At 51.1% G+C, this 27,757-nt stretch overlaps 1 protein-coding gene across 2 annotated transcripts; it reads right to left on the bottom strand.

Moving 5' to 3' along the window:
* On the bottom strand, positions 1-27,757 carry Tcea3 (transcription elongation factor A (SII), 3). Of its 2 annotated transcripts, XM_013034536.1 has the most exons (11): positions 27,555-27,757; positions 22,133-22,195; positions 21,374-21,479; positions 20,737-20,881; positions 18,198-18,260; positions 10,794-10,957; positions 10,621-10,677; positions 6,675-6,829; positions 4,250-4,396; positions 2,158-2,229; positions 1-298 (listed from the first exon to the last, which is right to left on the bottom strand). In XM_013034536.1, the coding sequence occupies exons 1-11, from the start codon at positions 27,621-27,623 to the stop codon at positions 290-292; spliced, it is 1,050 nt and encodes a 349-aa protein (XP_012889990.1). In that variant the 5' UTR covers positions 27,624-27,757; the 3' UTR covers positions 1-289. The 2 variants fall into 2 exon arrangements, with proteins under 2 accessions (XP_012889990.1, XP_012889998.1); XM_013034544.1 differs by lacking the exon at positions 22,133-22,195 and having other exon boundaries at positions 27,555-27,715.

Here is a 27,757-nt window from a genome sequence, read left to right as displayed (position 1 = left end):
CCAGCTCTGATTCTCTGACTTTTTGTTTTTATTGTGAAAATACTGTACAGAGGGGTTTACTCTGACTTTCTATAAGAGGGTCAGCACTGATTCATAACTGCACATGGTTGTTAGCAGGCCATTATTAATGATTGTGCAAAAGAATTTCCCCTGATTCCCTACGGCTGCATCCAGAGGTCAGTATTTTTCTTCAGTATTTTTGTTTTGGTTTTTCCAGGTCAGGTGGATTGGCACTTGCTGCTTCACATTCCTTTTTGCCTTGTTCGCTGCCATCTCAAGGGTGGGTCTATCAGCAGAACTACAAAAGCAGAAAAGACAACAGGTTGAGAGCTTTTCCCCGGCTACGTGGCAACAGTCAGTCCTAGCTCAGCCTAGATGTTCGACCTTGTGCCAATCACATCTGTAAAATGGGATTACAGTCCACTGGAGGGTGGTGTTAGATAATAAATGAATGGCAAATCAATCTCAGGCACTTTCTGGGCTCTCCATGTCAGTGTGATCATACAAAGCACTTGGTTAGTCAAGCACAGGTGACTCATGCCTGTAATCCTAGCTACTCAGGAGGCTGTGCTTGAAAGATGATGGTTTAAAGTCAGCCCCAGCAGGAAAGTTTGAGAGACTCTTATCTCCAACTAAACAGCAAAAACATAAAAATAAAAAAAAAGAAAAAAATAAAGAACGAAAGAAAGGAAAAGAAAAGGAAAAGCCAGAAGTGGAACTGTGGTTCAAGTGGTAGAGCACTAACCTTAGAAGAAAAAAATCTAAAGAATAGCACCCAAGTTTAAGCCTAAGTTTAAGCCCTAAGTTTAAGCCCCTGTACTGGCACACACACACACACAAAAAACACACTCAGAATTCAGGTCAGAAAACACGTAGCTCATACTTCCAACACGCCCTCTATCCAACTAATAGGACTCAAAGAAGAGGAGCAGGGCTCACAGGGACAATCACTGGGCACTCACTGTGCTAGGCAGTACTGTTTTGTTTTTGGTTGGTCATGGGACTTGAACTCTGGGTCCAGGCATTGTCCCTCAGCTTTTCAGCTCAAGGCTAACGCTCTACCACCTGAGTCATAGCGCAACTTTCTGTTTTCTAGTGCTTTATTGGAGAAAAGAGTCTCACAGACTTTCCTGCCTGGGCTGGCTTTGAACCATGATCCTCAGATCTCAGCTTCCTGAGTAGCTAGGGTTACAGGGGTGAGCCACAGGCGCCCAGGACTAATGTTTATCTCATGTAACCTCACATTCGCCTTGAGGTGGTGTCCCTTTCAGCTTCTAAAGAGGCCTTAAAGAAGGGCTATGGAGTCCCTTTGTCAGAAAAGTAACTGGCATTATTTTTCTGAGCTCCAGGGTGGGTACTGAGTTTTTGGTTTGTTAATTCACTGTGTGAATTAATTAATTCCTCATTTGAGACGAGAATACTATCATAAATTAGGAACTGTCCTGGTTCTTCGCAAAGTGTGTGCACATACGCACTGATCCTCACCTCCAGATGGTCCTCACACGGCCCAAGAAAGAGGGGCCATGCTGGGAGGGGCACATAGTGACCTGAAGCAGAGGCCAGATTCCTAGTACCAGGCTCTTCTCGGGCTCTTCACACAGGACCTTGGCTCTGTGGAGCCCTGAGGCCTGCCTGCTACGCCAGATATCACCTACATGGGAGCCAGTCAGATGGCGCCAGACGCAGGCTCCCATGTTTGAACACCGAACCTCTGCCTCTGTGGGAGGGAGTTGCATCACAGAAGTCTGTGCCAGAGCTTCCAGAAGAGGAGAGGTCCCCTGGGAATGCTTGGGGCCACTCTCCCCCACCAGGGCTCAGCTTCCCTGTCTTCTACTCTGGCTAGGTGACCAGGTTCCAGGGAAATTCTATCGGCAAAAGCACTCCAAAAGAGGCGTGGGGTCCAAAGGCACAGTGCTGTGGTTGGTTTTTCTCCCTGATTCCTCTGTGGATCACAGGAAGCTGATTCCATCCACCTTGCCCGTCCTGTGATCCACAGCCCCCACCCCAGCAGGTGCCCCTCCAACACGAACAGACACATGCCTTTTCTCCCTGCCTCCCATCAGCCACCAGCCACTGGCTCTGCAGGCCTACTCTGTGCAGGCTGGGAGTATACTAGGGAGGCAGGGCTGGATCTGTGGATGACACAGACATACAGACCTTCCAGCGATTCCCGCACTCATTGCATAAGACAAAGGTGGTCATGGGCTCGTCAGCACTGCGTGTCTGCACCTGAGAGAGAAGAACCACTCGTGAGGCCCCTCCCAGCTCCAGGAGTAAGTCACTTCATTAGGAATAAGTCCAAATCTCAGAGGGTGGCGCCGATCTTCCCATCCTGATTCAGTAATTCTCTTCATCTGAGTTCTTCCTGATGCATGCTTGCCTGACTGTTGGTCACGCCCGGTAACTCAGGCAGTACCTGGCCTTTGCACTTGCACTCTGGAGGATTTTTCTCAGTTGGTCTCTCTTCTATTATTTTTTGCTCTAAGCCTCACCTCCTCCAAGGAGCTGTCCCTGAACACACGGTACCAGACACTGCCTTACTGTCAGAACTGGAGAAAGCTAAAGTCACCCTCCTCCTTGCTTCACAGGTGGAAGGACAGAGGCCCAGAAGAAAAAGGGGAACTCATCGATCACTGGGATAATTTATGTTATGCTCCTAGGCTGTCATCCTCCAGTTCATTCAGGTACAGAAGCTTGGGTCTCATTGTCAAGTCCTGGTGTTCTGGGTATAACAGCTGCCCTTCTGGTTTTGGACAGTCAACTCTGGTTGGCCATCACAAGAAAACACATCATTGCTCTATTGACAGTCAACTCTGAATGAAATGAGCTATGAATGATATTGGCAATCAGCTCTGAGTGATCTTAGTGGGCAGGGCCCCCTGGCTGGTGTCCATGCCCAGCAGTCTGCCAGGACACTGTGCAACACAGCCTTGTCACTGGATAGCACTGGCTCTGAGAAGGAACACCAGTGGGGTTGGGAGGGGGAGGGGGAGGCAGGAGAACTGTGGCTAATGGGCTTTTTACATCTGGAGGGCAGCGTTACACGGAAGTGCATCACACCGCATGGAAACGTGCTCAGGAAGGTGAGAGTTGCGACATCTCTAAGTTTTGTGTTTTCTTTTTTGTCAGTCATGGGGTTTAAACTCAGGGCCTGGGCACTGTCTCATTCTCTTTGTGCTTAAGGCTAGCGCTCTACCACTTCAGCCATGGTGCCACTTTCAGTTTTTGATTGGTAAATTGGAGATAAGAGTCTCACAGGGACTTTTCTGCCTGATGATAGTTGTGAGCCACTGGTGCCCTGAGTTCTTGAATCAGGATCCTCCCTGAGAACCTTCCAGATCAGCAAGGCTGGTTGCACATTTCTACTATGGCCATAGGACTCTGAGGGCAAGGTGCTCTTGACAAATCTTGCTTGGTCAGGAACAAAAGAATGAAGAGGGTTCTAGAATAAGTAGACACTACTTAGAACCCAAGAATATTAATACTCCAAGAAGAGGCCCAACACCCTTGTGGGACTCTCCTGCCAGGCCAAAGGTCTTCCCCTCCCGACTCAAGGCTAAACCCATGAGGCTTTGTTGGCCAAGCCCGCTGGACTGCAGCAGGAAGGTTTAGATCCACAATTTGCTTCGCCTGCCATGGATCTGCCTTGCCACCTTGGAAAAAGCTGTCCCATCTTGGCCTCAGTTACCTTTGTGGCTCTGAAGCCAGCAGTGCGTGGGAAGACAGCATGACAGCTTGAGCGTGGCTCTCAGCCTGGTCGCGGAGCCAGCTGCACACGCTGGCCCAGCCTCACGAACACAGAGCTGGCGGCTTCTCTACTCAGACATATTCTTTTTTTTTTTTTTTTTTTTGGTCGGCCGTGGGGCTTGAACTCTGGGCCTGGGCGCTGTCCCTCAGCTCTTCAGCTCAAGGCCAGTGCTCTACCACTTGAGCTACAGCGCCACTTCCGGTTTTCTGGTGGTTTATTGGAGATAGGAGTCTCACGGTCTCTCCTGCCCGGGCTGGCTTTGAACCGCGATCCTCAGATCTCAGCCTCCTGAGTAGCTAGGATTACAGGCGTGAGCCACCAGCGCCCGGCACTCAGAACATTTTCTAGAAGCCACAAGGCTTCAGGGCGGTATCCCGAGGCTTGCTCTTTGCTTTGTAGGCCTGACACATTTTCCCCCTTTTCTCCTAGTCCCTGGGCTCCTCCTACGCCCCTCTTTGGCTGTCTGCCTCTGTGGGTCTCCCCAGCCCAGCACCCCCTTACTTGATTATAGGTGCAATTCTTCTTCTTGCACTTGCTGCACTGGAACAGGTCCGTGGTGGTGCCGCCCGTCTTGGCCATCTGATGCTCACGGATGGCCTCCTGGGTCATGGCATTCCTCAGCTCCCTCAGCTCATCACTGGCCATTTCCTAGAGAAAAATGAGTCTGCCCCTCAGGGCTGGGGAGCCGAAACACAGGAAGAGGGAACGTGCTGGGAACATTAGCCCAAGGAGACCTGGTCCTGCCCCGATGGGAAAGGTGGTACTCAGAATCCCCACTACTCTCTCTGGAAGGTCAAACCTAGACAAGGCTCTGGCTGGGCCAAAGCCGGCTGGGTACAGCCAGGGGATTGTCAGACAAGCAGCATGTACCCTGGGATTAGCGCTTGGCATCATTCCTTCCCACACTGGGACCTTGGCATGAACTGAACCCTCCCATGGGAGCCAGTGACCTCTACACACCTGACTCATATGTCCTTTCACCCTTCTGATCTGGACTTGACCCAGCACCTGCTCCAGCTCTGATCACTGCACAGCCTGCTGCCTTGTGGGCACCTTGAAGGCTCAAATATCCAAGACTGGCCAAGCTACCCTCCAATCCCACACTCACACAGCTCAAGTTCACTGTGATCATGCAAAACCAGCCTCCTATCTCCTACTGTAGTACAGAACCTGAGTCATCTCCCCTCAACCCTGCCCAGAGAATAGCCAAGAAAGGAGATGCTCAGACTAGATGCTCTGTCAATTGAGGGTGGGTGTTGGGGAAGGAGGTTGGGTTGTGGGTCATGGAACAGTGAAGATCTGGCACTGACTAGACATATTCAATGCCACGGTCCATCCCGAATCCCTAAGCCCCATTGCACAGAGGTAACAAGCAGACCAATGCTGACCCTGCATGCTCACATTCCCGCTTCCTAAGAACATGGCAGCCAGGCACCAGTGGTTCATGCCTGTAATCCTAGCTACTGGAGTAGCTGAAAGCCAGCTGGACTCTAACCTGCAGTTAACCACCAAAATGCTAGAAGTGCCTTTTTGAGATGATAGGGTATGACTCAAATAGTAAGAGTGCCAGCCTTGAACAGCAAAAGTAGCGAAGTGGCAGCAGTTGAATTAGCAAGCCAGTTGACCCCACTGTCAGGCTTTTTTTCTTTGCCAGTCCTGGGGTTTGAACTCAGAGCCTGGGCGCTGTCCCTGAGCCTCTTTGTGCTCAAGGTTAGCACTCTACTACTTGAGCCACAGCACCACTTGTCCTTTTTAAGAAGTTTATTGGACCAGGCATCCGTGGCTCACGCCTGTAATCCTAGCTACTCTGGAGGCTGGGATCTAAGGATCACAGTTCAAAGCTAGCCCGGGCAGGAAAGTCCGTGAGACTCTTATCTCCAATAAAACCACTAGAAAACTGGAGGTGGCGCTGTGGCTCAAGCGGTAGAGCACTCACCTTGAGCTGAAGAGCAAGGACAGCGCCCAAGCCCAGAGTTCAAGCCCTATGACGGACACCCCCCCCCAAAAAAAAGTAGTTTATTGGAGATAAGAGTCTCACAGGGACTTTTCTGATCAGGCTGGCTTTGAACTGTGATCCTCCTAGCTCAGACCTCCTGAGTAGTTAGGATTACAGGCGTGAGCCACTGGCACCGGGACACTGCCAGGCTTGTAACTACTGCACTCTTCTTCTGCAAATATGTTTCTTTTTTTTGGGGGGGAGGGAAATTGCCAGTCCTGGGGCTTAAACTGAGGGCTTGGGCACTGTCCTCAGCTTTTTTGCTCAAAGCTAGTGTTCTACCACTAGAACTACACCTCCATTTCTGGCTTATTGGGACAGTTTTGGAGATAAAGAGTCTCATGGACTTTGTTGCATAGGCTGACTTTGAACCACAATTCTCAGATCTCAGCCTCTGGGGTAACTAGTGAGTCACTGACCCTTGGTTGCTCTTCCTTTCTTACTGACCTCTCCAAGCTAGGCTAAGCCTTCCCTCTTGTAAGTCCCCGTGTGGCTCTGCGCCAGCATTTGCTACTGGTGGTATCTGTATGTGTGAATCTGTCTGGCTCCCTTACCTTGGATTCAATCCTAGCTTGGGCAGAGCCAGGAATCAGGACACACAGGATTGAGCAAGAGAGGAGGGAGAGAGGCAGATGATAAAGCAAGCAAGGGCAGCCTGGGGGCTAGGCTGAGGCTTCCTGGCTTGGAGACTTTCTACCCCATTAGTTCACTCACCTATAAAGTGGGGATAATAAGCATGCCTATGTCAGTTGGTGTGAAGATAAAACTGGCCCACACACGTGAAGTACTCAGCACAGCACTTAAAACATATGAGCTGTGTTCCCTACTCCAGTGGCCTAGAAACCTAATAGGGAGGGAGAGTCACAGCCTCTGCCTTTCACAGCTGGACAGAGCTGGAAGGGCCAGGCCCACCTGGGCCCCCCCCCTCACCTCTGCGGTCATCTTGGCGATGAGTCCAGCAGAAATGGCCCCGCTGAGCACATTCCGCCGCAGGCCCGGGTTCCTGGGGTCCTTGAGATTGCTGATGCGGCTGCGAACTCTGTTCCGGTACTTCATGTCGGTGCTCTTGAGCTCCTGGTAGATATGTGACAGAGTCAAGGACCAAGCCACCACTTGTGGGAGTGAGGCGGGAAGAGACAGAGTCTGAGAGATGCCAGGGCCCTCTTCTCCTGTCTGTGGATCTTTTATTATTTATTTATTTTGCCAGCCCTTGGACTTGAACTCAGAGCCTGGATGCTGTCCCTGAGCCTCTTAATGCTCATGGCTAGTGCTCTACCACTTGAGCCACACCTCCACTTCTGGCTTTTTTGTGTTAGTAGTTTATTGGAGATAAGAGTCTCACAGGGACTTTTCTGCCCTGAGTTGGCTTTGAACCATGATCCTCAGATCTCAGCCTCCTGAGTAGCTAGGATTAGAGGCGTGAGCCACTGGCACCTGGCCTGTCCATGGATCTTTATAGTGGCCAGCCACACTCCTGTGGTCTCTGTCTACCTAGTTGGGGCATCAGTTGGGCATTTGGGGGTAAGCCAATGAGGAGACACAGGAAACTACCTGTACGGGGAGATGAGATTATAGCAAGCACTGTGGTGAGTGGATAATGGGGACAATGGGGTGTCTGAGCCTTAGGGCTGGTGGGAAGTCACCCAGCTGAGCTGCACGAAGCACCAATGTGTGGGACTACCAAATGCTCCATGTTACCAAATGACAATGGATAACCATTCATTTGGAAAGGTCCCTGGAAGCTGTCAAGAGGAAAAGATGAAGAACCACATTCTTCGCAGCCTGGAGAAATCACAGAGCTGGGGCGACCCCCGCATACTTGAGATCACAGACGTCCTTACGTCTTTCCTTCATAATACCCAACAGCAGCCCACTTAAGCACTGTGGGAATGGCCCGTCAGTTACTCCACCTCCCATGAGTAGATGAGGAAGCTGAGGCTTGGAAAGGGGGTGGGGGGCAAGCCTACATTCAAGGTCACAGAGAAAATTCCCAGCAAGACAGGGCTGGGAGCCAGGCCCCCACTTAACAGCCCCTCCCCCCGCGACTCACTCTGGCCACTGACCACAGTGCATTGCTGTCCAAACCCTCTATCCCAGACAGGGCCTCTCCCACCCTCTCTGCAGGGGCTCTGGAAAAACAGCCTCCTTTTCTTGGTCTCCTGAGCCAAGCAGAGGCAGGAAGACAAAGCCGTTGCTGGGAAAAACCATATGCAAGAAAGACACTGCAGGGCGGGTGATGTGCTAGCTGGAAACAGCTGACTGGCGAGAAGTGGTAGGAGGAAAGGAGGCTCCCCCCCTTTTTTTTCCTATTGCTTTCATGTACAGACAGTACAATAAAAGTGTGAAAAGCAAAGAATATGCTACAATGCATCTGGGAGCCAAAATCTGGGTTGAAATACTTCCATTCAGGATTTCTAGAGCGTGGATCTGCCGAGGACAGTCAAGCTGGTGCCAGTCCTGGGGCTTGAACTCAGGGTCTGGGCACTGTTCCTGAGCTCTTGTGCTCAAGGCTAGTACTCTACCATTTACCATTTGAGCAACAGCACCACTTCCAGCTTTCTAGTGGTTCACTAGAGATAAGAGTTTCAAGGACTTTCCTGCCTGGGCTGGCTTTGAATTGCAATCCTCAGATCTCAGCCTCCCGAGTAGCTAGGATTACAGGCGTGAGCCACAGGTGTCACAGCTGGCCATAGTTTTATCAGCCTCTGATGCCTGCATTTCCCAAGACCTCAGGTGGAGGAGGAGGTAGAGAGACTCTTCAGAAGAACATATCCAGGTCTCACACCTAGTTCAAGGTAGCTTCAAGGGGTCAGACCTTTTTTGAGACACAGCACTCAAGCCCCATTTTTTTTTTTTTGTCCTCTCCCTTGGCTATAATCAAAGAGCTCAGGAGCCTGTGGTAGCTTACGTTCCCTTTCCTTTTTTAGTGGTTTCTGGACATCCTGTAGAGTAAGCCAGGCCAGGGGAGGAATTTAGGTACCAAACCATCCTGAACTTCCAACCAGGCTGATTTGGAGAGGGAAGAAACCTGCTTGGAGGGATGACTGTTTGGGAGAAAATGAAGTCCTGAAACCTAAGGCCCAGCATTCCCGAATTAGCAGGAAACATATTTAATATTGGGTAAATCAAAACTTGTTTTAAGCTGGGTACCAGTGGCTCATGCCTGTAATCCTAGCTACTTAGGAAGCTGAGATCTGAGGATCCTGGTTCAAAGCCAGCCTGGGCAGGAAAGTCCATAAGACTCTTATCTCCAATTAACCATCAGAAAACCGGAAGTGGCGCTGTGACTCAAGTGGTAGAGCGCTTGCCTTGAGCTCAATAGCTGAGGGAAAGTGCCCAGGCCCAGAGTTCAAGCCCCACAACTGACAAAACAAAACAAGTCAAACAAACAAAAAACTTATAAACTGGGTGCAGATAATCCTAACTACTGAGATCTGTGGATCAAAGTTTGAAGCCAAGAAGGTGTGTGACTCTTATCGCCAATTAACTACTATAAAAAGCCCAAAGTAGATAGAGCTGTGGCTCCAATGATAGAGCACCAGCCTTGAGCCAAAAAGGTACGGGATAGAACCCAGAACCTCAGTTCAAGCCCTAGAACTGGCACAAAAGGAAAAACAAACAAACAAAACCTTGTTGGGCTGGGTTCCTGGCTAATCACTTAATGATGATAGAGGGAAACTGGCGGAAAGTGGGTGGGGTGGGGGGGTGGCTAGGGGTTGGCTTCAGGAAGGAGATGGAAGCAGGCAAGTTCTCTGCAGATGGTTTTCTAGACCTCCCCTGCAAACGCAGCAAGCCTCCCAGGGTAGAGCCCAGCAGGGGCAGAAAGGATCACTCAGACTGGCATTCTCTCTCTCTCTCTCTCTCTCCCTCTCTCCTTCCCTCCCTCTCTCCCCAGGGAGTTCTGCCCATTTCTTTGTCTCTAGTAACAGTCCATGAATCCATCTTTCAGTGGGGGAAAAGTGGACAGAGACATCTCCCCTCCCCGAAGTCCCAAATCTTTTGGATCAGGGGTTCCCATCAACATGGTAGTCATCTTTCCTGGCTCTGCCAGGCCCTCTCAGACAGAAGTGGGAGAGGAGGGATACAATTCAGTATTAGAATAAAAACCAGGCCTCAGCCCATGTCCACGGCTCACGCCTGTAATCCTAGCTTACTCAGGAGGTGAGATCTGAGGATCACGGTTCAAACCCAGCCCAGGCAGAACCACACCAAAACCAGAAGTGCAGTTGCGGTTCCAACTGGTAGAGCATCAGCCTTGAGCACAGAAGCTCAGGGACAGCAGCCAAACCATGAGTTCAAGCCCCATGACCAACCAAACAAAAAACAAAATAAAACAAAACCCCAAGGCTTTCAATCCAGTAGTGATACCTATCCAAGAGTTTCTGAGCCTCAGCTTTCCTCATCTGGACAAAGGGAACAACAGGCCCTGGCTCAGAGAGAGTGTTAGGAGCATTAACAGAGGTGGGAAGGAAGCCTTGGCCTCCTAGCACAGCACCTGCCTGGTACAGATCTAGGAGTTGAACTGGGGAGCTGGGACCATCAGTCAAAGGAAGAGGGGACCTGCTGAGCGTGAGGCACTCCGTCCTCTGCTCCGGAGGTGACATCACTGGGCATGGATGGCACCCCGCTAGATTACTCGTAGTTGTATGGGCCCTGGCCGGTGTCATAACAATCTCCCTGAGACTTGGAGGCCTGGGCTGCAACCAGGCGGATCCAGAAGTCTCCTTGGTGGGGCTGCTGTCAGCACCCACTGAGGAGCTTTGGCCCCAGGCTTAACTGTAATGTCAGCTGGCGTCAAAAGCTCACAGGCAGAACCAGGACGGTCCCCAGAACCCTCCTCCCAGGTGCCCACAGCCACGGCACGGCTCGAGGATATGATCTTCGATGTCGGATGCCAACTTGTCACAGTTGGCTCCATAGTCCTTGTAATCATCTGAAAGAGATTGGGAAGTCACAGGCGTCAGCCGGGCATGACCTTGCCAGTGATGCCCGCTTGGGCGGTACCACGGCCAGAGCCCCACAGCCACCTCCCCCGGCCCCACCTCTCACCTTCCGCCTTCAGGGCTGCAGCCAACATCTCCACACACTTATCCCGGACAGAGTCCCCTGTGAGATAGCAGGGGGCCAGGAGGCAGACCGAAGGGGCAAACGTGGGAGTCAACGGGCTGCTGGGTGTTTTGGGGGTCTCTGCTTTCGACGTGCTGCTGTTGGATCTGCAGAGGACAGTCGGGATGGGCATATGGACAAGAAGCGAAAGTGTTTATCGAACACTTTTTATCCGGATGTTTTGCCAGATGCCGTCCTTCAACTCGCATAACAAGCCTGTCAGGCAAGAGCTATTTTAGGCACCTGACTCCATCATTCATCTCATATAATCCTCCCGGACCACTCCATGAGGCCGATTCTATTCTCATCTCCCTTTCAATTGTGCACCTTAGAGACAGTCAAGGTCACACATCTGGGGGCCAGGAGGAGCAGAACTCCAACGCAGGCAGCTGAGCTGTAGGTAGCCAGGCTACCTAGTAGAGCCCACAGTGCTCTCCTTGTTCTGTGTAGATCAGGTGACTCTTCAGATTCTCTCAGCAATGGATGATGCATTCATTCACTCACTCATTCATTCATGCATTGGCGTGATAAAGCAGCCAAGTGGGAATACCTGCCTCCTACCAGGTGCTTCTAGCTCACAGAGGCTGGCACTCTGCCAGTCCACCCACATCTGCACTTCCGGCTTTTATCGGTTAATCAGTGATAGAAGTCTCAGACTTCTCAGGCTGGTTACAAACTGTGATTCTCAGATCTCAGCCTCCTGAGTAGCTAGGCTTAGAGACACAAGCCACCAGTGCTGGGCTTCTGTGGGTTTGTTCTGTTTTCTTTTTGCTGGTTCAGGGGCTTGAACTCTGGGCTTGGGCACTGTCCCTGAGCTTTTTTGCTCAAGGCTAATATTCTAACACGTCGAGCCACAGCTCTACTTCCAGAGTGTTGTTTTGTTTTTGGTGGTTAATTGGAAATAAGAGTCTCACAGACTTTCCTGCCCATGCTGGCTTTAAACCTCAGCTCTCAGCCTCCTGAGTAAGCTAGGATTACAGGTGTGAGCCACCAGTGCTGGGCTTTGTTGCTCATTGCTCATGTTTAATGCAGGTTGAAATTTACTGTTCTGGGCTCACTTCATCTGGACTCTGCCCATTTCAGCCAGCAGTGAGCTTTTAGCAGGAGGAAAGGCTCAGGGAGGGTGGGGGAGGCACACAGTCGGTGCTGCTGCCCCTAGTGGCTCTCCACCCCCATCCTGGCCCCTGTTGGTAGCAGGATCAGCTAAGGCTGGCTTTTCTGGTCCACTTGTCTCCTATACAATCTATTCCTCCCACAGCAGCCAGAAAGACCTTGGAAAAATCTACAGCTGCACTGACCCGTCGTGGAGCACAGTGGTGATCAGCACAGAGTACAACTACCGCCTGTGGGCTGCCAGCCTGGGCCAGTCCTTTCTTTCTCACGTCATCTCATGCCTGGCTCCCTGGCGCCCCCTATAGACATGCTTCTTTAGCATCGTCTTTGGATCCACCCACTGCTCCCCCCCCTTCCACCCTCCAACTCTGCACTGGCAGGTCCCGCCTCCTCTCACTGCAGCCTTCCTGCCAGTCAGAGCTCAGCTCAAATGTCTCATCCTTAGGGAGGTCCTCCCTGTGCACCTCAGCCAAGGCTGCCCGTCCCTACCCTGATCTCTTTCCTCCAAAGCAGTTATCCAAGGCTATAATTAACTTGTTTACATAAACACTGTCTGCCTTCACCTCCAGAGTACAGGTTCCAGAGCCTGGGGCCTCTGTGGCTCCTTCTCCACTATATTCCTGCACCTGCGACAGTAGCTAGATGCCACTCCCTGCTCTGTTGAATGAACCAAGGAATGAAGGGAGATGTGGTAGATTGAAGGAGTTACTCATAAAGAGATAACATGGACTTCCAGAGAGGACAGGGGCAGGGGAAGCTAACTTAGGGGTGGGAGTTAGTCCTCTTTGGAAGTTCAGTGGCCCATTCCCTGGGCTTGAAAGAGGGCTTGAGGTGGGCCAAGAATGGTGACACACACCTGCAATTCCAGATACTCAGAAGGTAGAGGTTGGAGGATTGAAATCTGAGGCCAGCTGGGGCAAAAGTGGGAGACCCTGTCTAGAAAAAAAAAGAAAAAGAAAAGAAAAAGCTAAAAGCAACAGTGGAGCACCAGTGGCTCATGCCTATAATCCTACTCAGAAGGCTAAGATCTGAGGACCATGGTTCAAAGTCAGCCCAGGCAGGAAAGCCTGTGAAACTCTTATTTCCAATTAACTAGCAAAAAGTCAGAAGTGGAAGTAGAACAGTGAGTCAACTGGTAGAGCAGAAGCTTTGAGTAACAAAGCTAAGGGATGGTGCACGTGGGCATGCACACGCATGCGCACTCACACACACACAGAGTAAAAGCAAAAAGAATGCCAGTATAAAGCATTTGCCTAACAAGCACAAGATCTTCAGTTGAATCCCTAAGACCACCAAATAAGAGAGAAAGAAAGAGAGGGAGGGCTCCATCTCCCCTCTCCTGAGCCAGTAGGAAGCTCACTGCCTTGTGGCCCCAGCCCACATCACAAACACAAAGGGACCATGGAAAAAACCCAAGGATCTATAACCTAGAGTTTGGAAGGAGGTAAGACAACCACAATGACAGCCAACATGTTTGGAATGTGGACACTGAGGCGATGTATTTACTAAGAATCTGGGCTCCAGAATCCAATTTTGTAGGCTCAAGACAAGATACACTCACTTTGTAGCTACATAACTTTGGAGAAGTTCCTTAACCTCCAGGTGTCTTGCTTTTCTCACATCAACAGCACCATTACAGGGCTGTTAACATAACTGAATAACCTAGGAGAATCCCAGTAAAAAAAAAAAAGTATTAGGCAATTTATACAATGACATTACTGCATAAGGTATTTTCCTCTATATTAGGCATCGACTGAGCACTTGTATGGGCTAAAAACAGTGTGAGGAGGTTCATTACCTCACTTGAACCTCACAGTGACCTTGAGAAGTGAGGGTCAGAATTATTCCCATTTCATAGACCAATAGGCTGAGCCTAAGGTATTCATCCAACTACCAAATGGCAGCTAGATCAAAAGTTTGCCTGCCTTTCCAATTCTGTTCAACACTTTTTTTGGGGGGGGTCCATCATGGGGTATGAACTGGAGGCCTGGGTACTGCCCCTGAGCTCTTCTGCTCAAGGCTAGCACTCTACCACTTTGAGCCACAGCACCACTTCCTGTTTTCTGGTGATTAGTTGGAACTAAGAGTCTCACAGACTTTCCTGCCCCGGCTAGCTTTAAACTGTGATCCTCAGACCTCAGCCTCCTGAGTAGCTAGGATTACTGGCGTGAGCCACCAGCGCCCGGCTCAACACATCTCTAAAACAGAATTTTCTAGAATCTTACCCAAGCAAGATGAGGCTGCTTGGAGCGTTCCCCTTGCCTCCCCATCTCCCTGGCAAAACACATCCAGTCTCCCCTCCTTTAGGCTTGGCCAAGAGCTGACTGGCTGCCACTTCAGGCAGCCACACTCATTGTATATTGCACAATGAGTGGGAACCGTGCCCAGTCGCAGAGGAATCATGGGCTGGGGCAGGGGCTGCTTTGATCAACAGCTCCCTTGTGCACCCCCAGGTTGTCAGCACCAGTGCCAGTACCAGCTCCTAGAAAACTCTGTCCCACGCTTTACTTGCTGCTCCATGGCGCCACCTTGAGGAAATTTAAATCATTGCACTACCAAGGGTACTCTAACCGCTCTGCCAAAGCCTGTCAATTCTGATTTGCAACTACCTTTCCTGTCACCATAGGTTCCCGGTGCGTCAATTACAGTTCCCAGAGCACCCTGCTAACACCACGCCTTTGTTCTCCAGTCACCCTCCCCAAGACTGTCTACCAGGCAAACTTCTGGTTTTCTTTCCATTCACAGCACAAACACTTCTGTCTTTGCTGGTTTCCCTTGAGCGCACAAGTCATTTAAAGGGATTCTTCTGGTTTTCCCACTGTGAGTGATATCCACCCCCCTCTGAAAGCAAGCGTTTGCGTGGGTGCCTATGCATAAGGTTTGGCCCATGAGATTACTGGCTGCTTCAACCTTTGTCTGGGCTTTGGAGGCTATAAAGCTGTGGCTGCCAGTGTATTTGATTCCTTTTTGTCTTAGGAAATTCAAATATGTTGTCAATATTTAAAATTGGGAATTTCACACCTGTAATTACAGCTACTCAAGAGGTAAAAATCAGGAGGCTCGAGGTTTGAAGCCAGCCTGGAAAAAAGGGAGATTGGTGATTTGTATTATAATCCCAACTACTTGGGAGGCTAAGGAACATTGGTTGAATGCAGAAGTTCAAGGTCAGTATTGGCAACATGGAAAGACCAACTCAAACACATACATACATACATACATACATACATACATACATACATACATACCCTGGAAGATATAGGCCCCAAGCCTGCATTTCCCCAAGTTAACAATCAGCTGGGGCTGAGCAGTGGCTGTCTCTTTCCAAAAAGCACATCTTCTAGTTTACCATGGTCTCTACTAATCATCTAGTGTGCATATGTCCTTGACCCTTGGAGGACGTTGAGCTCTCAAGGACATATGCAATAGACTTGCTGAATGAATAAAGAAGAGAGGCAACAGTGCAGGAAACAGTTTTGAGAGATTATAGTGCTCTTACAAGACCAGCTCATGTCCCTTTTGGCTGTCCATCTCTAGTTCTAAAGCATTATTAGGAAACGGCACAACCATTACAGGAAAGTATCTCTGCTGGGTTGATCTTCAGGGACATAAAGCCAGGTGGCTTCAAGGAGTCTGGAGAGGGAGGGAGGGAGCAGGAGAGGGGGAGGGGGAGAAGGAGAGGAGGAGAGGGAGAGAGGAAGAAGGGGAGAGGGGCAAAGGAGAGAGGAGGAGAGGGGGAGAGGGGTGTGTTCAAGGAGTCTGGAAAGGGTGTGTGTGTGTGTCTGTGTGTCTGTGTCTGTGTGTGTGTCTGTTGTATACGTGTGGCACGCACCAATCCTGGGACTTGAATCCAAGGTTTAGGTGTTGTCTCTGAGCTTCTTTTGTTCAAGGCTAGCACTCTTCCACTTGAGCCACTTTCAGCTTTAAAAAAAATTTTTTTTTGTTTTTTGTCTTTTCTTTTTTTGGTACTGGGGATTGAACCCAGGACGATGCACTTGCTAGGCAAGCGCTTTGCCACTGAGCTACATCCCAGCCCAGCTTAAACATTTTTTTTGTTTGTTTGTTTTTGGGTCCAGGCCTGAACTCTGGGCCTGGGCGCTGTCCCTCAGCTCTTCAGCTCAAGGCTAGCACTCTACCACAATGCCACTTCTAGCTTTTGTTTTTTTTTTTGATTATGTGGTGCTGAGGAATCAAACCCAGGGTCTCAGGCATGCAAGGCAAGCGCTCTACTACTGAGCCACCTTCCCAGCCCCAGCTTTTTAAATTTTTTAAAAAAATTTAGTCTATTGGAGATAAGAGTCTCACAAACTTTCCTGCCCAGGCTGGTTTTGAACCATGATCCTGAGATCTCAGCCTTCTCATTAGTCAGGATTACAGGGGTGAGCTACCAGCATCTGGCTTTGGAGATCCAGTCTTTGTGCCAATGGTAAGCGTTTATGGCAACCCACAACAGGATTGGTGATCAGTGCTTCATGGTGGGCAGGACAATGTCATTTCATAGGGATTTCTGTCACATTCCAGGACAGCATCTCTCTCTGCCTACCACACACCAGTAGTGACTCCCAGCCTGTGCCTCTCAGCCCTGCTCAACTCATAGTGACAACCAAAAATGTCTCCACTATTTCTCAATGAGCCCCAAAGAGAGCTCATGGGCTAGAAAGAGCCCAGGCAAGGCTCCAGCCCCGGCCGTACCCTCTGCAGACACTGCTGACTGACTGTGCGTCTCTCCTTCCTAGGCAGGAAGCCCTCTCCAAGGAACACGCCGGCCAGCCTCACTCCCAGCCCGCACCCCCTGCCATGGTGCAGCTATATCAAGGTCCCCGACTACTCTCCTAAGGCCTTGAACCGTCTAATGCCACACCTTCCTGTTCAGTTCAAGGCAATCCTCCTGGTACTTCAGGCTTAAGTTAACTGCATTTCTTACACATTCTCTCCTAAAAGCCGGGACCTTTGTGTCCCGGTAGGTCACCCCAGAAATTCAATATGGCCCTTTGACCCCTGCCTTTTGCCCTCATCCATCTTTAAGCTTTTCTCTGCCCTTACTCCTGACTGCCCCCTGGAACTTAATTCACACTCACTCCTCCATCCACTCTCTCCCCACCGTCTGCAAGTTTCAGTTTTTCCAACTGAATGACTTACCACATACTTCACATCCACATGTCCAAACTTGAACTCTTTTTTTTTTTTTGCGGGGGGGGGGGAGTGGAGGTGGGGCCTGGGTGCTGTCCCTCAGCTCTTCGGCTCAAGGCCAGCGCTCTACCACTTGAGCCACAGCACCATTTCTGGTTTTGTTTTTTGTTTTTTTTGCTTATGTGGTGCTGAGGAATCGAACCCAGGGCCTCATGCATGCATGGCAAGCACTCTACCACTGAGCCACCTTCCCAGCCCCTCTTTATTGTCTTGTCAGAACTGGGGTTTGAAATCAGGGCCTCACAGTTGTTTAGCTGGCACTCTACTACTTGAACCACATCCCCAATCTAGCTTTTTTATTTTGCCAATCCTAGGGCTTAAACTTGAGGTTTGGGAGCTGTCCCCCTAAGCTTTTGTGCTCAAGGCTAGTGCTCTACCACTTGAGTCACAGCACCACTTCCAGTTTTCTGGTGGTTAATTCGAGATCAGCATCATGGATTTTCCTGCCTGGGCTGATTTTGAACCATGATCCTTAGATCTCACTCTTTTGAGTAGCTAAGATTACAGGCGTGAACCACTGGCACCCAGCTCAGCCAACCCAGCTTTTTGCTGTTTATTTGAAGATGAAGTTTCATGGATTTAACTGCCCAGGCTGGCTTTGAACTGAGCTCCTCTGACCTCAGCCTCCTGAGTAGCTAGGATTACAGGTGTGAAACACCAGTGTCTGTTTCTATTGTATTTTTGGATCCTAGCACCAAAAACAGGTCCCAACACCTAGTAGGTTCTCAAAAAATATCTGCTATATGTGTGACTTGTTGAGTTACGAGAGCTTTGCGTGGACATCCTAGCCAGTTTTACCCAAGCCAAAGAAGCCTCTCCAAGTACAGGATTTCTAGACTGCTGCCCTTATTGAGTTCAACTTGACCTTGAGACTATTACCCAGCCACCCGCCCCCAGTGGGGAAGCCACAGCTGTGGGTCCTAGCATTCGGAGGCAACACCTGCACAGGTTTCCTCCTTTCCCCTGCTCTCTCCCCACCTTCCTCCATTAAGCAGACACATGCCTACTCATAGGACCTCCCTGATGGGAAGTCCTGGCTTCCTTTACCTTTCCACAGACGGCCTCTTGGGAGAAGAGGTGGCTGAAGACTTGGATTCCACAGAGTCTCTCCTGAAAGAGGAGAAGCTGGAAATGAGGCTGTCTTGTAAACCAGCAGCAGGACTGACACCTCCACCCCTACCCCCCACCCGCAACCAAGCGCCCTGAGTAAAGGCCTGCCCTCTAGGTGAGGAATGAGGCAAGAGGCACTTGCTGAGCTGCCTGAGAGACTGAAGTCCAGGTGGGGTGGATGGCCCTCCTGGCTCACTCCACATGCAAGGAAGCAACACCAGAGGAGGCTCAGAGCTGCAGACACATTACATGTGGAAGTACGTAATGACTAATCTATTACAAATCATTCTCAGCAGGCCCCTCTCTGCTCCTGACTGTCAGGTGGGCCTTGGAGAGTGGATTTCAGGGATTGTCTATACCCAGCTGGAGCTGGAGAAGCTGACAGATGGGCTCCAGCCTCCCCTCGGAGGCCCCTCAAGAGAAGGAAAGGAGACACATGGGCTTTGGAGTTTATATGGTGAGTGTAAAAGCAGGGACAAATTTAGATGTCAGCCAGGCATCAGTGGCTCACTCCTGTAATCCTAGCTACTCAGGAGGCTGAGATCTGAGGATCACAGTTCAAAGCCAGCCTGGGCAGGAAAGCCCATGAGACTCTTACCTCCAATTAACCACCAGAAAACCAGAAGTGGCGCTGTGGCTCAAGTGGTAGAGCGCTCGCCTTGAGCTGAAGAGCTGAGGGACAGCGCCCCAAACCAAAATTCAAGCCCCACAACCACCAACAACAACAAAAAATAGAGTCTCATGGACTTTCTTGTCTGGGCTGGCTTTGAATCATGATCCTCAGATCTCAGCCTCCTGAGTAGCTAGGATTACAGGCTTGAGCCACCCATGCCCGCTTAGCTTTTTAATTTTTGAGGCAGGGCCTTACTATGTGCCCAAGACAGCCTCGGATTCCTGGTCTCAAATGATCCCCTGCCTCAGTCTCCAGAAGGCTTACTAATACATCCATGAAGGCTTCAATCTAATCTGATGGGCATCACATTCAAATCCTACCCAAGTCACTCAATGTTGAGAACACCCTGGCCAGGGCTGGCAAGGGGGAATGGGCGGGGTGTGGCACTGAATCAAAAGTGTTCCGCTGCTGTCTGCACAGGGGCAGAGGCCTGGCAGTGATGTGAGCCCCATTCCATCACACAGTAGCCATGGGAACGGGGAATGTTGCCCTGCCCTTCAGCTTCCTCAAGGTGGGTGGGAATGCCGCATAAAAACTTCACCAAACACTCTTCCTTCTCAATGGACAAGTAAGTTCCTGCCCCTCCGTCCCTGCAGACCTGGCCAAGATGGAGCGGGGCAGTTACCAGGCAACATGGTTTCTCATGTGGACTGCATTCATCAGTGAGGACTGTCCTACGGGGCTGTCAAAACTTGTGGAAAGCCGGGCGCTGGTGGCTCACGCCTGTAATCCTAGCTACTCAGGAGGCTGAGATCTGAGGATCTCAGTTCAAAGCCAGCCCGGGCAGGAAAGACCATGAGACTCCTATCTCCAATAAACCACCAGAAAACTGGAAGTGGCACTGTAGCTCAAGTGGTAGAGCACTCACCTTGAGCTGAAGAGCTGAGGGACAGCGCCCAGGCCCAGAGTTCAAGCCCCACGACCGACAAAAAAAACAACAACAAAAAAAATTTGTGGGACTAGAGCTTCTAAAACAGGGGTTCCCTTCCCTTTGTGGTCATGTCCCTGGCCTTGATGGACCAATGAACAGCCGTCAAGGACTCTGTGGTCCACTGTGGGTCTCCCAAGGATGAACAGTGCCTGGGGTGGGGGCACCCTGTTGGCACACATGCTAGTGACACGTGTGGCTTTTTTGGGTCAGTCCTGGGGTTTGGACTCAGGATTTGGGCACTGTCCCTAAGCCTCTTTGTGTTCAAGTCTATTGGCTCTACCACTTGAGCCATGGCACCACTTCCAGCCTTTTGGTGGTTAATTGAGAATAAGCATCTCATGGGCATTATTATTAATATTTTTTTTGCAGGTTAGCTTTAAATTTCAATCCTCAGAAATTAAACTCCTGGGTGTGAGTCTCTGGTGCCCGCTATATGTGGCTTCTTTATACTGGACTGTTTAGGGCACTGTGACAAGGGAAAAGCTCTGCCCATGTGTCTTGTCAGTCTGTCTGGTGGAGCCAAGGATGCTCAGAAGGAACTCTTTTTTTTTTTTTTTTGGGTCCGGTCGTGGGGCCTAAACTCTTGGCCTGGGTGCTGTCCTTCAGCTCTTCAGCTCAAGAGCTCTTCAAGCTCTACCACTTGAGTCACAGCGCCACTTCTGGCTTTTTTCTTTTTTGCTTATGTGGTGTTGAGGAATCGAACCCAGGGCCTCAGGCATGCAAGGCAAGCACTCTACCACTTAGCCACCTTCCCAGCCCCGCTCAGAAGGAACTCTGCAAAGACAGTGCTACCCACTGAGGCTCCAAGGAACAGAGCTACTGGTGGAAGAGGTGTTTGGGCGTCTCCCCTTTTCTCTACCCAGGAAACATACCTGCCTTGGGGCTCTTCCCTTTGTTTCTTCTTTGGTGGAGAAAGGCCTGTTTCTGGCTTCCAATCGGAGCATTCAAACCCCTTCTCTTTCTTCTTTGCTTTTTCTCTTTCTTCTCCTTTTTCTCCCTTGGGAGTTCCAGGAGAGTCTGAGAATAAAAGGCACCATCATCCCTCCCCTGTCCTTCACAGCAGACGCTTGTATGACTTTGGGGAGGGGGCACAAAGGGCAGGGCCTGGGACGGACGGACGGACGGATGGACGGACGGACAGACACACAGACACACACACACACAAAGAGCATACTCACACACACAGACACATTCCCACATAGGGAGATAAGCACACCAGAAGTTATGAGAATGCATTTATACACACTTATACACACATGTATACTTCATAGACTTAACATAAATGCATGCGCACACACCAGTGCACAGAAGCTCACAGGGATCCGAAATTCCCACTTGTGTCCACAACACTGGAGCTTCCTACTAACGCGTGACCCCAAGGCCATGTGCCTTCAACTATGCCATCCTGCAAACGCACAGTGCACCTGCTAGGAACCAGGCCCTGCCTCCGCCCTCCACCCCACGTGCTAGGAGAAAAGCCTGGCTCCCATCAGCCTTTCTCTCCCTCACCCAGAAGCCGCTTCCAGTTTTTGATGAGGACTCTGGCCAAGGACACCACCTCCTTATCTGAGCAGTGCTTGCGAACCCCATTAACGGCCACTCCGATTCTGGTGGTCTGTGGACAGAGGAAAGGGCAGGTTTAGGAACAGCCACATAGGACCTGTCCCAGCTCAACCATGACCTTCCCCCAACCTAGACCCCTCCGGAGCCCCTCAGCTGAACCTCCGCCACGGGGATGACTCCTGTCTATAACCAGGCCCTGATCTGCCACCTGCGTGAAGCTGGGCACCCCAGGCTCAGATGGATGCAGGTCAGCAACTGTGGTTTTGGCGGGAGGCTGGGGTTGGGGAACAAGAGGGTGATTAGGACCAGTTAGGAACACTTCCATTCCCAGTTCCTAGTGCTTTTGAGCTCAAGTCTCAACGTAGATGCCCCCCCGGCCCCCCCCCGCTTTCTTTAGGATATCACTGATGTACAACCAACTGCACGCCTTGGAGGATACAATTTGTGACTCAGGAGCGTCTGTAAAGTTTGTGGCTGCAGGGAGGATTCCCATGCTAGGTCCTTGGTCTCTGGGGTCCGGCAGGCCTGAGCCTTTGGGAAGTGGGTGGCTGCGGATGGAGATGCCTCCATGGCTCCTGTGGCACTCCCAGGTCTGCACCTCAAGGTGCCTCTCACAGGACTCCCCGGAATCCCCCCTACACCCCATGCTTGTGAGTCCCCCCACCTCCTTCCCTCCCACAGTCACTTCCTTCAGGGGCCCCACACCTGCAACAGCTGGATGGACATCTGACAGCTGTTCAGCTTCTTCAGAAGGTCCAGGGCAGCTTCCTGTGGGAGGCCACAAGTGAGCATTGGGGCCCAGGTTGTGGCCAGGCCCCTCTGACTACTGTCTCAACTTGGGAGGGGGTGGGCAATAGAGACAGACACACGGGCAAAGGAAAATCATGGGCAGAAAGAATTGAGAAGTGAAAGGTTCTGTTCCAGACATGCTGGCTTAGCTCAACTCTCACCAGCCAGCTGAGCCTGGCGGCAGCCCCGACTCCCCACCCTCACCTCCAACCTTTGCTTCTGCTGTGCCTTCTATGCGGGCATGGCCCTGCCTGTCCCCCACTAGCTGCCTTTTTCTTTCTTTTTTTTAGATCCAAGACTGGGACTCAAACGTGGTACCTGATGAGTGAAGCTGACTCATTGGCCAGCACTCTGCCAACTGAGCCACACCTCCAACCCCAACATCTGCCTCTAAACTGAACTGCTTTCTGGCTTACTGCTGTTGCTTGTGGATCTGTATACTTCTACAGACACACACACACACACACACACCCTCTCTTTCTCCCTCTCCGAATATGAGCTTGCAAAGGTGACGACTGAGGGTTTAAGATGGGGGGTTTCATATGTTGCCCTAGCCTCCAACTCCTAGGCTCAAATGATTCTCCTATCTTTGCCTCCCTAACAGCCAGAACTATAGGTATACACAACAGCACACAGCTCTTGTGGGCTTATGTAACAGCTTTATTGAGGTATGTCATACAAAAAAAAAACCCCAACAACTGAATACATTGCAGTGAACAGATTAGTGAGTGTTGAGGGCTGGGAATGTGGCTTAGTGGTAGAGTGCTTGCCTAGCATGCATAAAATCCTGAGTTCCATTCCTCAGTACCACATAAACAGAAAAAGCTGGAAATGGTGCTATGACTCAAGTGGTAAAGTGCTAGCCTTGAGCAAAAAAGCAGCTCAGGGACAGTGCCCAGGCCCTGAGTTCAAGCCCTAGGACTGGAAAAAAATATTAAGGTTTTGATATATGGGTAAATCCACAAAACCATCACCATAATCAAGATAAGATTACAGTCACCATCCCGATAAGTTTCCATCTCTCTGGACACTCCCAACCCCAGGCAACCACTACTCCTCTGTCACTATAGGTGATCTGGTATTTAAGAATTCATTTTACAGCTGACACTAAGCAAAAGGGAAAAAATGTACATATCATCCAATCTGGAAGAAATAGTTGCTATTGTCAACGTTCACAGAGTTCATAAGCTTTATAGACTATGATACTAACAATTCACCTTGTGAAGGTTTAAAATGTGTAACTTTAACTATCACTATCCCACACTACTGTGAAATTTATGTAATCACTTAAACTCATTAAAGAAATTAAAAAAAAAGAATACTCGGGCACCGGTGGCTCACACCTGTAATCCTAGCTACTCAGGAGGCTGAGATCTGAGGATCTCGGTTCAAAGCAGCCTAGACAGGAAAGTCCGTGAGACTCTTATCTCCAATAAAACCACTAGAAAATTCGAAGTGACACTGTGGCCCAAGCAGTAGAGCACTCACCTTGAGCTGAAGAGCTGAGGGACAGCGCCCAGGCCCAGGGTTCAAGCCTCATGATAAAATAATAATAATAATAAATAATAATAATTTGTTTTGTTGAGATAGGCTTTAAACTCATAATCCCCCTGCCTGAGCTGAGTACTGAGGACCCAATCCTCACCTTGAATTCTATACATACAAATACTCTTTTGATTTCTCCTAGGTAAAGATAAATGAAATGTTTGCATCTCTGAGGCCATAGGGCCTTGCATGGGGCCTGGTGATCCCTGAGTGAATTCATGAATGAATGAGGCAGGAAGCAGAAGGCGGGCAGGTTTGCAAATCTAGTTGTGAGGCCTTGGAACACACCTGGGTCTTGTCTCTGCCAGCTTCTGTCTCCTGTCCTGGAATTGGTTTCCTGGGGAGCCTCAGCTGATTATGTCCTGTCTATTATGTGCCTGGCTCCAAACCCCACCCAGTTAGGACCTGGAACATCTGTGTGCTGTCCCCTGCTAGTCCTTAGCCACCACGTTGCCTCCCCCCTCCAAAGCCTATGGCAGTGTTTTCAGAGGTGTGGTCTGCATACATGTATTCCTTTGATATTGTGGTTATGCAACAAATATAGCATTAACTAAAGGTTCACTATGGCGGGTGCCAGTGGTTCATGCCTGTAATTCTAGCTACTCAGGAGGATCACGATTCAAAGCCAGCCCAGGTAGAAAATCCACGTGACTCTGATTTCCAATTAACCACCAAAAAGATAATAGTGGAAGTGTGGTTCAAGTAATGAGAGTGTCAGCCTTGAGTGAAAAAAGCTGGTGCTGGAAGCTCATTCCTATCATTCTAGCGACTCAGGAGGCTGAGATCTGAGGATCTCAGTCCCAAGTTAGCCTGGGCAGGAAAGTCTGTGACCTCTTATCTCCAGTTAACAACCAGAAAACCAGAAGTGGAGCTGTGGCTCCAAGTGGTAGAGCACTAGCCTTGAGTGAAAGAACTCAGGGACAGCACCCAGGCCCTGAATTCAAGCCCCACAATCAAAGAAAAAAAAAAAAAAAGCTAAGGGATAGTGCCCTGGGATTGCGTTCAAGCTTCACTGATACCCAGCAAGTGTTCGCCAGTTTTTCTGGTGTAAATTCTCTTCCCATAGCCATCTACAAGCTACCAACACGCTGTCACCAAACTGAAGGAGCCATTTCTCATTGCATACTTATCATAATGGCTTTGACAGACAGCTTACAAAATTCCAGAAACTTCAACCATCAGTCTTTGTTTTTGTTTTTTGTTTTTGGGGGGGTCCGGTTGTGGGGCCTGAACTCTGGGCTTGGACGCTGTCCCTCAGCTCTTCAGCTCCAGGCTAGCGCTCTACCACTTGAGCCACAGCACCACTTCCGGCTTTTTTCTTTTTGCTTATGTGGTGCTGAGGAATCAAACCCAGGGCCTCTTGCATGCAAGGCAAGCACTCTACCACTGAGCCACCTTCCCAGCCCTCAACCATCAGTCTTAATCCAGTTCCAGGTCACTACTGAAGTGTGTGGTCTCTATAACCAGATGATATGTACTTCAGAATAACAACCATGAGCCTGGTTTGTGGCTGGGTTCAAAAGCTGTGTGTCAGGATTTCTAGCTGTGTGTCTCTGGGGGAACCTCTGGTCCATGTGTGGAGCTGTGCCTAAGTGGACTGAGGCCCAACAGTGTCTGTCTTCATGGGGTGATATATGAATGTATCAATATTACTGTTGTGAATACCTTAGTGTAGCTGTGTTACGTATGCATGGGTGTGGGTGTTGGTGCCTTTCCATAACTCTGATGATCAGTGGTGTTACACAGATTATGTCTATTGTGCCTGTAGCTGTGTCTCACTCACGTGCAGTTAGAAGTTGCTTGTGTGGCAGCCGTGTGTACCTATGTCTGCTGATTATGTGGACGCATAGATGTGACTGAATGCTTGGTTGACTGTTGCAAGCTGTTTATCTGGTTTACACCGTCAGCTTCTGACATAGTCTAAGGCACTGGTACTTCAGAATTACCAATAAGCACTCTGCCTGGGCTGCAACGTGGAGCTCTGACTCGTTACAGGAAGTGTGTACTCCTCAGCCAAACCACTACTGGGCGCACCCACTTTCACTCCCCCAGCAGGCCCCACCTTTCTGGGCCAGAAGCCCAGAGTTCTGTGCCCACCTAAAGCCTGCCAGAGTCCAAGCGCAGACGTGGCTGTGCCCTGGCCCTGCGCTGCGGGGCCCTTCGGCCAGGCTTGCAGCTTTCCAGCAGATGGCTGTGGGCACTTCAATCCGTCCCATCCCCAAGAGCCACGGCCACTTCTTCCCATTTCACAGAAGAGGGAAGGAAATCCAAAGACCGGAAGCAGTGAGCAGAGGCCAGGGCTGCCCTCTTCCTCCTACCCCAACCCCCATGGTCTTTCCCAGGCCTGCTGGGCTTTCCATTTCCAATCCCTTTCATTTGGAGGCCCAGAATTTCACTCCTGCTCCAACCCAGGAGTCAGCAAGGGACTGGGAAAACCTAGCTACCTGAAATAGAATTAAACTCAGGACACCTGACTGGGCTTTGCCCCCACCAAGCCGAGAAAGGCCTCCCTCCCTCTCCTGACTTCAGGGTCCACTTCACTGCAAGACTTTGGAAAAGCCTGGAACACAGTGGTGGAAGCTGAGAACCCAAGGAAGAAGCCCTAGCACACTGCAGGCTTCCCTGCTACCTTCCCGGGCTTCATCACTAGGCTTCACCAGGCACCTGCCCAGGTCCTGCTAAGAGCTTTGCAGACCTGACTGGCTCACCGCCCTCATCCCTCACCCCTTCCCACTGCCAGCATAGACACCCCCACCTCACCCCCCACCTCCAGGCAGGGAATCTCACTCCTCCAGATTGATAAACAGCTCTCACATTTGAACGGAGACCATCTCATTACTGTCTGGATTCAGCACTGCTAGTAAACTATCCAGCGCCCCCACCTCTGGTCTTGCTCACTCCCTTAGCGTCTCAAACTTTGCCAAGTTCTTAGGGCTGCAGAATGCACCAGAAATGCAGGTCCTGAAGCAGCATCTAGCTATGGATCTGCTCTGGCTCAGGGCAGAATGTGGGGGACACATTCCCCACCAAGGTCCTCTTCTTTCTCAGAGAGAGCTCATGCCTTCCAGGACCCATGGCCCAGCTTTGCTCTGGCCAGAACACCAGCCTGAGGCAAAGATCACAGGAAGATCAAACATTAACTTTCCGTCGGGTGGGCCTGCCAGCCCAGGGACCCCCAGGCAGGGCGCCCGGCCCCTGTCGCCCCCCGCGGGCCCCCATCTCCCCAGGGCGCACCTCACCCGCAGCCCTGACCCTCTCTGACCACTTTCCCTGCCCCGCACCTGTTCCCCTCCGCCCCGCCCGGCCCCACCCCGCCGCCCAGGAGAAAGTTGCAAAACATAACCGCTCCTGGCACCCGAGCCGCGGAGTCCCGCGCCCCTTCGCCGGCTCCTGCAGGGCCCAGCACCCCTCCCCAGCCCCAAATCCTCTGCTCCTCGGGACACCCAGAATTTGCCTGTTAGTTCCCTGCCATCCTCGGGCTAGGCGCACGCGGGGAGAGTCCCGGGGCTCTCAAAGTCCTTCCCCGAGTTCAAGTCTCTCCCCTGCACCCCCCCCCCCACGACCCGTCCAGGCGGCCCAGGAGCGAAGCTCGAACCCCCCTCCCGGAAGGCAGGGGTCACACTCGGCGCCTCCGGGGCCTGCGCGAGCCCGCGCGCCCGGGGCCACGCACACGCCCCCCTCCAGGTGCCCAGCAAGCGTCCCCCGGGGGCCGCCGCCCTGGGGGGAGCCCCCTGCGCTGGGCCTCCCGGGACAGGGGCGGGGGGGGGCTGCGGCCCGGACCCCGCAGCCTCACCGTGTTCTTCCTCGCTACCATCTTCTCCAGCTTTTTGGCGATCTTCAGTAGCTCGTCTTCCTGGCCCATGTCGGCCCGCGACGCCCGGCAGGGCGAGGGGCGCAGGGCAACAACCGGGCCCCGGGCAGCAGGCGCGCAACCCGCACGAGCCCCAACCCCAGGACGCGCACACGCGCGCGCGCGCCCGGCGGGGGCGGGGCGCC

Source organism: Dipodomys ordii, unplaced genomic scaffold, assembly GCF_000151885.1.
Source record: "Dipodomys ordii isolate 6190 unplaced genomic scaffold, Dord_2.0 Scaffold6, whole genome shotgun sequence".
Taxonomy (NCBI): domain Eukaryota; kingdom Metazoa; phylum Chordata; class Mammalia; order Rodentia; family Heteromyidae; genus Dipodomys; species Dipodomys ordii.
Note: the sequence above shows the minus strand (reverse complement) of the source record. Positions and strands in the feature narration are given on the sequence as shown.